General features: G+C 43.4%; 1 protein-coding gene across 2 annotated transcripts in view; it reads right to left on the minus strand.

The window, feature by feature from the left end:
- Positions 1-9130, minus strand: part of PPP1R21 (protein phosphatase 1 regulatory subunit 21) — a 31985-nt gene extending 22855 nt beyond the window's left edge. Inside the window, exons 1-6 of one of the 2 annotated variants that reach the window (XM_056356847.1) lie at positions 8970-9130; positions 5896-5964; positions 5331-5477; positions 3404-3505; positions 2539-2703; positions 2381-2439 (exon numbers count right to left, since the gene is read on the minus strand). In XM_056356847.1, the coding sequence (XP_056212822.1) occupies positions 2381-2439; positions 2539-2703; positions 3404-3505; positions 5331-5477; positions 5896-5964; positions 8970-9029 (602 nt within the window). In that variant the 5' untranslated portion in view covers positions 9030-9130. Of the gene's footprint in view, positions 1-2380; positions 2440-2538; positions 2704-3403; positions 3506-5330; positions 5478-5844; positions 5965-8969 lie in introns of those variants that run through there. The other variant, XM_056356848.1, reaches the window with a different exon arrangement.
- Positions 9131-9939: the final 809 nt, after the last annotated feature.

Here is a 9939-nt window from a genome sequence, read left to right on the forward strand (position 1 = left end):
TAACAAAAAGACAAACGAAAAACCACACACACACATATTGTAAACCTTTAAAATTTAATCTGTATCACCAACACCACAGCTCACCGTAAGCACCCCCTGAATGTACAGGTAATTGTCTTCTAGAAGTCAGATAGAAGACGGCAGGAATAATTTTTCCTCCTTTAGGTCATATACAATATATGACATTGTATTTTAATCCCTAACAAGTGCAGTGGAAGAAGCAACAAGTTGTCGTAAATCCCAAGTTCCATTCTTGAGAAGCTCAACTTCAGAGTTAATCTTTACATTATTTTCCAATTCTGCAACTACTGTATAAGCTACATGAAGGTATTCTTTTCTACTGGAACTTGAATGGGAATGCAAAAGGGCCTTTAAATTAGTCACTATATATCCGATGCAGTATTCTAATACGCAAGTAGTGACTTGTCGATAATTCAGTTAACTGTCACACCACTATCAGAAATACCTTACGAGCTTTTCAAAGCCCCACATTGAAATACTGCTACGATACAGCCCATTCCCACAAGACTTGGCAATAATGTTCCTGATGCATTTTCAAGTGGTTATTCTTTAGATCTGCTTCACTTGGATTTGATTGTGAATATAGGTGTGGAACTAAGTTACTAAAATTACTCATATCATTAGCATACATTCTAATGATGAATAGTAATATATTCCAATATTATATACATACATCAACAAAGATTACTGCATATTGATTCAGACTAAATTCCACACCTTACCCAACTCAGGCCCCCAAATTCTTCACTGTTTTGCCTCCCATTTGACATCTAGAACTCCTGCACATATAGTGGAGGGTGGGGGGAAGCATCAAAGCGACAGTTTTTTCCTTTTTAAAAAAAACCATTTGATATATGGAAAGTTAGAGACTAACACGGAAAAAGAATCCAAAATAGACAAGCAAGATATGAAGAAACTGGCCAATGAGCAGCTCATGCACATTAACAAACTTATTTCTTGAAGAGCAGCTCCAAAACCACATAGAAACTGTACAGCACAAACCGCAGTAGCATTGGGCATGACAGAAAATAAACTCAAACTGCGGGAGTGTGGATATTTCCTTTTTGTACTACAAAGGAACAGCAAACAAGCAGTTTGGTATGTTTTGGTTTACATTCTGCCCTTTAATTTTCAAGGCATGCAGGCTGTCAAGTCTCATATGCCCTGGCTTTCCCAAATGAAGTGTGGGTGTCAGAGGCAAACAGATCCTTCCCCTTGAAAGAGCGGGGAAAACAGAAGAGCAGTACTCAGACATCTTCTGTCATGTGTTCATTAGGTACTGATTTCACTGTTTATTTTTTGAAAACAAAAAAAAAGTGCCACGCTTTGTATTTAAAAACCCTCCCTTCTTAAATGGTAGGGACAATTTCTTACAATGACATTAATTATCCAGTCATCACAGAACAGGACAGACTAGCTCTAATCTGCTACTATTCAGTTCAGACTACACTGTTTTCCAAACACCAGAAAAAAGGCAAAAAGTGGCAAAACATAGCTTTCATCTTCCTTTGCAAGTCATTTTCTGAAACCCTGACCTGTATTAGAGGAGTTACGGGAATTCAAGTACCTTTGCATTTAACAAAATAATTGAAATATATGCTTCAAGGTTATCATTTGAAAGAAGGAACTCTTCATCTATCATTCACTATGTATTTTATCCATTACATTAAAGATCTATACTGCACGTGTATCTTTTAAAAATGCACCTTGACAATGAACTTCAGAGAAGTGCACCCTAATTTGACTTGGCCCGCAGTCCTCAACTTCTTTGCATTTTCTACAATTTGTCTTCAAGACAATGAAGATACTCCAAAACTAACACCACAATGTTTCCAATAACCTCCACGTATTTTAGGTGAGCGTGTTATACCCGAAGCAAAAGCACTGCTCAAGAAGCTTTTGGAGTGGAGGGGGATTTTTGAAAGTCTTCAATCACTTGTCTCAGCATACCTTACCCAAGCTTCGTTTTGAGAAGCAGTTTGTAAAAACTCATGAATCTTTTGTTTCTTTACTTTTTAAGCATTTCATTACAAATAAATTCTTCAAGCTTTCAACAGCTTCACAGCTACTTAAAATAGCCTGGCAACAAAACTGCTCTTACTGAAAGTTGAACCTGTGGAACCTATTGTCTAGTTACGTACCCAGTAGAAGGAAAAGGGGTCTGACCTGCACAGTCTTGATGATAATCAGCTGTTGCCCAGTGTTTTGGGTTTTATCAAAGCCTTTGGTGGCTTAGGGGTTTTTTGTTGTGGTTTTTTTTTTTTCTTCAAGATATTATTCTCTAGAAACAATAAAGTTAATCTTTCACAGCAGTTATTTCTTTAAATCAATCTTTTATTTATTAAATAAAAACACTTACCATTCTTCGGTTCGAAGCCTACAGTCCTTAGCTTCTCTTTCTAGTGTCTGAGACTTGATCTTTATGCAAGAAGATAATCTCACAATGTAAGTGCTGACACAGCAAGACATTTCATTTCAAAACTTTTCAAACTTGCAAGTAAAGGAAAAACTCCTTACTTCTAATTTGGCTTTATCATTCTGCAGCTTTTCTATGGTATCTGTGTATTTCCTTGTTAAACTGTCCACCACAGCTTGGTGCTGGGCAGCATCAGTTTCCAAAACGTCAAGTCTACTTCTCAGCTCTGCTTCTAAACGTTTGTGCTGCTCATCTGCTTCAAAGAACTAAAAGAAAAGCAGAACACATAAAAAGTTAATTTTAGTATGGAATCTAGTCCCATGAGTTAGATCACTTACATCAGCCAGCCCAGGTTAACAACAAGTACTAGTCCTCAGACAAACTGAAATTTTACAATGATATTTACAGAGAAAAGATTCGGGAACAAAGTACTTTATGTTTATTGGTTTTGTAGTACCAAGTATTCCTTAAATACATTGCCAGTTTACAGCAGACACATGAAAAATTAAACTTGAGTCATAAGGTTTTTCTTCAGTTTTCTAAGCCAAAGTGAAATGCATTCCATTTCGGTAAAGTAATTCCTGACTTAATTATGGCAACTTGCAGAAAATATTTTAAGCTTTAAGGCAATTCTGAAACAGTGAAGTAAAAAGAAGTTTCCACCCAGTATCAACTACATGGTTGTTTTCAGTACAGTAGCGAAGCGTCACCAAAAGCTAAAAATCTAAATGACAAAACATGTATTACGTGAGTTATTCCACATACTGTCTTAAGAAACCGAAGTCAAAATATTTTATCATTTGCCCAGCGAACACCTTTATACACAAGCTATCTGATCTAATCTACTGTTCTGCATACAACTAAGCATGTAAACCCACTAGTTTTCAGATGGCATTTTATTTTTTCTCTCTTTGTTCATGTGACCAGTTTTCTGAACTAAAAAGAAAAGCTAAAAGTTTCACTCACGAGTATATGTAGTCGTTCATTCTCCTCTATCTTCTTCTGAAGATCTTCATTGAAGACACTTTTCTGCTCTTGACTCAACTGAGACGAGGATTCTGTACTTTTCTAAAAGAAAGAAAATGCATTTGTTACCTCCAAGTCCCTGGGTGTATCCCAAAGCCCATCCCCAAGTATATGAAAATACTTCCCATCACCAGTTCCCAACAGAGGCACATGAGTATCTCTCCTGCTTACATTGATTAATACATCGAAACACATGCATATTGCACACAGCACAGGCCTACTTTTAGCACATTTTCCTTCACACTGTTGTTACTGCACAGTGGTAGAATGCTAACTCAGTAAAGGACTCAGAAGAGCCTCTACTCAGACACCACACACGAAATCGCTCCTGTGGGCAGACGCCCACCTGACATTAGAATCTTGCATGATTTCATGCAGTCAGTAACGTGGAACCCTATGCACTCAGGCTTATTTGGTTTGGTAGCTGCGTGTAAGGCACATCTACCCCCAGCGAGTGTCCACAAAGGTAATCCCATCACCAAACAACCGGGAGACTGTTCATGCTTAACACCAAACGGCAAACGCTTGGGACGGCTAGCATAGCTAAGCCACCTCTGCACTTGAGGGCAGCCTATGAACTACAACACCTGAGATACTGGCATATGTTCTCCTTCTAGAAGAACTGCAGCCTGACACAGATCAAGTATGAAAATCTTTATTTAAATTGGTTTAGATACCATTTATATGGCCTCCCAATGGCAAGTCTCTGAATTAAGAGATATAGAATTTAGTAGGTACATTGTACTGAACATATCTCCACTCAATGATGCTCTATAGGTAAAACTAAAAGGGAACATATTTAAAAGGTAGCACAAACGCTTCTTAAAAAAAAACCCAAAAACCAGAACTGTGCATTCTGACAGCTGGACAGGAAACACAGTCAGTGACAATGGTTTGCAAAGCTACTCAAGCCAAGCTGAGGTCCTTCAAAATTTGGAAACATCTACCAAAGCAGTAAGTTACATAATGCAAAATAAAAGAAGGGTCAAAGTGCATTTTGAAGAACAATCTACTACAGTGTATGAATAATCTAAGTCAGAGGCACTACTGCTTGTCAAGGAACTGGATAGCAAAAAATTGCACAAGAGTTTAGAGAGAAAGTAAGATGATCCTACTACTCATCAGTAGAATGATTTCTTTAGTGTCAGTCTTTACAGATACAGCATTTTGGGAACAAACTGAAAACAAAAGATGACAGTAAGTGGGGTTTCCTCTTAAGAGGAAGGTAGTAAAAGGATGTTTGAGAGTCATTCAAGCCCAGACACATCACCCCTGGAATTCTGATGTTACCTACGGAAGATATGGCTGATCTTAAGACAGAACATGGTATAGTCAGGTTTAATCAGCAAGCATTTTGGCAGAGAAAGATCATGGTACTGGAATTACTTTGTCATTTTGAAATAACATACAGAATATCAGCTAAAAATCTAGATTTCAAAGCATTTGACAAGATTCATGTAAGAGCTGACTAGGAAAAGCTACTATCATAGGCTGAAGAGTGAACCGTTGACATCAAAATTACAAAGCAAGGAGGTGAGGATAGAAAATGAAGGGTGATCAGTTTTCTTCGTAGCAGTAGATTAAACACAAAGCTCCAAGATCTTTCCCAGCTGTTTGAATACTTAAATATCTGAAAAGGGAGATAGCAATTCAGTATCAGTTAGCTGATACACTAGGAAGAGTACAGAACTACTTAGCATATATTATATGTATCAATACCTGTTTTGTGGGTATTTTCACTAACATCAGTTAATAACACAGGTTCTGACAAAAACATTTAGCTCAACCCTTGACAAAAAGTAACTACTGATAGAAATCAGAGTAAGACATTGACAGGTGAGGCGCTTTTTTTGCCTTTAGCACATACCTTGTTTTTCTTGCCCCTAGCTTCACTTAATGCAAGTTCATCTTGAAGTAACTCCACCCGCTTGGCAAGCTGCTGATTTCGGAAGGTCAGGCTGTCCATTTCTTGTTGCAGTTTTCTCAGTGATTGATCCTTCATCTTCAGTTGCTCCTGAATGGCCAAAAAGTTTAATACTTTCACACTGCTTTTAATAAGAAGTATCGCATTAAAAAAAAAACCACATTAAAAAATTGTTTTCTTCACTATATGAATACTGAAAAGACAAAAAGTATTGTTTTTAAACTAAAAAACAAATTTCAATTCCTTGAGCTGCCCACAGGTCACACTCAAGTACATATTTCATTCTTTAAGGTAATCATCAAGGAGCAACCTTCCACTTTTACAAAGTCAGCACCTCCAGAAAACAATGAAGACTAGTTGCAGAACAGAAATTATTTTACTAGATCAAGTTCCTTCTTTATTCTTTTAATCACAATGCTTTGAGTAAAAGTATTCCCCATTTACCCTTCCCATTTACCTATTTTGTCACAGCTTAATACATCTGACGTGAGCAGTTTGTAGAGATTACCTTCAGAGAAGCAGAGTTTGCTTGCTCATCTACAACCCCTTTTTTCAGCACTTGGTTCTGGGCTCGAAGCTGAAAAATAAGAGATGCTGGTAACTATTCAAGACAAAGGAATAAATAAAAGCCATTCATTAGAATGTGCATACAGCATCATGTTCTCTCATGAGAGCACCAGTTGTGCATGCTTTTTAAAGTATTCTGTTCAGGTGGATTGTAGTGGTATCAGGCTGAAAATAGTATCCAATTCATATCCTGAATTGTCACAAAATAAGAAGTTACTTTACCATCTGAATATTTTGGTCAAATACAGCATAACTCTTAATAAATATCTTGGAAGATTAGTTACGTAGATACAGTTAACGTTTGAAGAACAAATATGGAAAAGTTGCAACTTCTTCCTTGACTAATCAAGTTCTTGCTCATAGTCAGTGCTATTTCTGTCTCTCCCCTCTTTTCCCCAAAACCGCTCACAACTGGTTCTGGAACATAAGCAGGGCTCAAAATAAATCAAAATCTGTATCAATTCAAGAAGAGCTTAACTATAATCTAATGCAAAAATTGCCAGTAGCAGCAGATGATCCAGAGAAAACAGCTTGACATACACTTCAGGAAAATGCATAAAAAGCATAGAAGAAAAATCCCTCTAAGACTGACTTATGTAGTTCACAAATCTAAGCTAAAATCACTGCAGTGCAAAGTGATACTCAAACCTATTTCCCAGTCACTTCATAGACTACCTCTACCCTGCAGCAATGAGGATACCAACAGTTCCATCTTCCCATTCCTTGATAATTGCTTGAATCCTGGTTTCTTCTATAGCAGTTTGTATTCATTTGACATGTTTTGAGTCCAGCTGTTGCAGATATAAATGAAAAGGGTTTCTATAGTGTTTGGGAATACCTTTGGCAGAAGCATAAAAGGCAAGACTCAGTGTAAAACAGCAGTGGCTAACATCTTCCATCCGAGGACTGAATATATGTGAAAAGTCAAGTCAGTTGACATTGCTAAGCACAGGCTTTTGCCCTGGCAGTATTCCCACTGTGCTGCTCAGGTATTACAAAGGCAAGAGAAGGAACTCGTAAGAGCACCACAGAAAAACTTCCAAGCACAGGGTTTCCCTAGCAAGAAAAAGCAGTGCAGTAGTTTTCTACATCTTTCCTTCTGCCACAGGTACTAATGCAGGAACACATCAGGTGCAATGAATGAACTAGCTCGACTGTGCTGCACTGAGATAACCAAGCTGAAGTGTGATCCACCAAAGGCTGTCACAAGTTGAAAGAGCCTTTTGACTAATACTTCTATCAGGGTTGTGCAAGAGAGCCAGAAGCTGCAACTCGAGGGGAAGAAAGGACTCAACACACACATCCTTCTTCATGACTGCTCTGTGAACAGAGAGCGAAAGCAATCCTTTGGCAAGTACTTCCCTTGGCACTCCTTGAGTCTATCAAACTCTTGTCTACCTCTCTCCTCAGCTTCCACAACACAACTAAGCGAACAGACAAACAGCTTCCCAGGGCTACTCTCTGTTTTCACCTGCACACAATAAACAGCCAATTGAACAGCTGATCACTTGCACAAAAAGTGTTATCTGCAAAGGGGATCCCACAATGCCCTGGAGTTGTTTCACAAGGGGGATGAGACCAAAAAATAGTTCCCAGAAAGAACCAATGAAACATCACAGGCTGAAAGTTGCAAGATGAAGTTCAAAAAAGTTTTTGGACACCATGATACCAAAAGAAAGAGGATGCAGCAGCTGGAACTTTTAGAAGCTATAGTCATAAGTCCACATTTCAAAGTTTCATTTGGGAATCAAGCAGCAAAGTCCCTCAACTACCTTATTCTGAGCCACTTTCAATCTCCAAGGTACAGCGAGCCACTGTAGAAAGCAACAAGAAATATGAACTCTTTGATCTACGAAGCCCCAAAGTGAATTTAGTTTTCTTAAAATTATTTTGTGAAATTATTAAAAAAAAACACATCTGTGAACAGTTTAGATTCTGTATCGGGTTTTTTCTAACATTTCCAAGGAGAATAGTATTTAAAGACACATTCTTCTGTGATCTAGGGAGAGGTCTCAAATATAGTCAAGTGCCTTGTGCCAAGCACTCTGATGCTGGGCTACACAACAACAAAGTGCTGGCTTTCTTTCCCAAAGCTGTTGAATAACTGTGCTATTCAAGACCAACAGTCTCCTTTTCAGTGAGGAAACAGGAATGAAAAATTCTGTATTAAGCGATGCTCCACCATTTAAGAAATCATCTGGAGCACCTTGGAAAGGAAAGGCATTCTCCAGTACGGGCCAGAAGTCTTTGCAAATACTCTGTTAAGCACCAGAAACGGGATGCAGTCACCTAAGGCAGCTGCAGAAGAACAGGAACAGACAAGAGGTAAGTGTGGAATCAAGCGTCCTTGCTTCCAAGACACTGCAGCCCATAACACTGCCGAACCCTCACCCACCGGTCACAGCAAACTCACGAGTCTGTGGGTAAGATACAAGACTAAGACCTCAACGACTGTTCACACCCAGAAAGCTCACTGAGCCTCATGCCCGAAGTGGAGGAGCAAGGGGAAGGGCTGCTGGGTTCACTTCCCTGGTGTAGCCGAACCCGTTACTTGCCCTACTGGATGCTTTGCAGACAAGGCCACTTTGCCGCTCACACCGGCTGGCCCAGCCAGCGCTGGCAACGCCGTGGTCCTCCGGCACCTGCAGCCTGGCACCTGCCCTGCCTGCCCAAGCCTGCCTCCACCTCACCCTCAAGAAACGGGGCAGCCTCTGGGCGCCAAACGCTTCACCCTGCCACAGAAACCAGCGCCTCAGCCCCGACCAGCCCCCGGCTCCGGCCGGAGCGCAGCGCTGAGGGCAGCCGGGCTGGGCGGGGGCGCCCGGGGCCCCAGGGCGGCAGCGGGGCAGGCCCACCGACAGCAGGGGCAGCCCGGTGGGTCGGCCAGGGAAGGCCTCGTGCTCTCAGAGCGGCGGCCGTTAGGCGCGTAACGGCCGGCAGCCCGCGCGCAGGCAGCAGCTGGCGGGGGGCGGCACCGGCCAGGCGGCATCGGGGCCGGGCTGCGGCGCCTGATACCTTGGAGTACTCCTGAGCCAGCTTCTGGTACTTCCCCTGCAGCTCCGCCGCGGCCGCCATCTCCCCGCCACCGGCTGGGCTGGGCTGGGCTCGGCTTGCCTCGGCACTCCCGCGGAGAGAGGACGCACTTCCGGGTTCAGGAGGCGACAGCGCGGTTGCGTCACCACGCACGCCGCAGGGGGCGGAGCCTACAGCTGCCGCGCCACCATCTTGACGCAACTTCCAAGATGGCGGCACGGAGGAAGGCGGGGCCAAAAGGGGTCACGTCCCAGCAGCGAGGCGCGCGCCACCGCCCTCCTCTGTTGCTATAGCAACAGCCGCCGCGGCCTGCGCGGCCTCGACGCTACGGGGCCCCACCCCGGCCAAAAAGCAGTGCGGGGGCAGCCCCCTCCCCCCCCACCTCCTCCCGGGGGGGCGCGGTGGGCGGTGGGGATATGTCGGGGGATCGCGATCGCGGGCGGGGCCTCGGCGCCGTCCCTGAGTGCCGGCGCCGGTCCCTCAGCCCCCGCGGCCGCCGCAGGGCTGACGCTAGGGGGAGCGCCGGGCCTGGGCCTGCGGCGGCGGCGGGCGAGCACCCCGGGGCGCAGCCGCCCGGCCGGCCCCGTTGGCCGGGGGGACCCCGCGCCTCAGGCGGGGGCGGGCTGCTGCAGTGCGGGGCGTCCCCGGGATGCGCTGGGGCAAATACATTTGTTGCAGATTCGGAGGTGAAAAAGTGCAACCAAAGGCGGTTAAGTAATTTCTGGTGGTTCACAGCGAGTGGCAGGGATGGGCTGCGTTGGTGCTGGCGCTTGGTTTTCCGCCACTACGGCTGTGCTCCACGTTTAGTGCCGCTGTATCCTAACGAAGGCGAACACGAGTAAATCCTGTCACTGCAGCGCTGGCAGTTTGCTCTCCAGCCGCAGAAACACGAATTCCACAGTCGGGGGGGGTCGTTTTGAGTAGCTGCACCCTGTGGTTCCCTGGGGAGGGG

The sequence above is a fragment of the Falco biarmicus genome, chromosome 12 (genome assembly GCF_023638135.1).
Source record: "Falco biarmicus isolate bFalBia1 chromosome 12, bFalBia1.pri, whole genome shotgun sequence".
Classification (NCBI taxonomy): domain Eukaryota; kingdom Metazoa; phylum Chordata; class Aves; order Falconiformes; family Falconidae; genus Falco; species Falco biarmicus.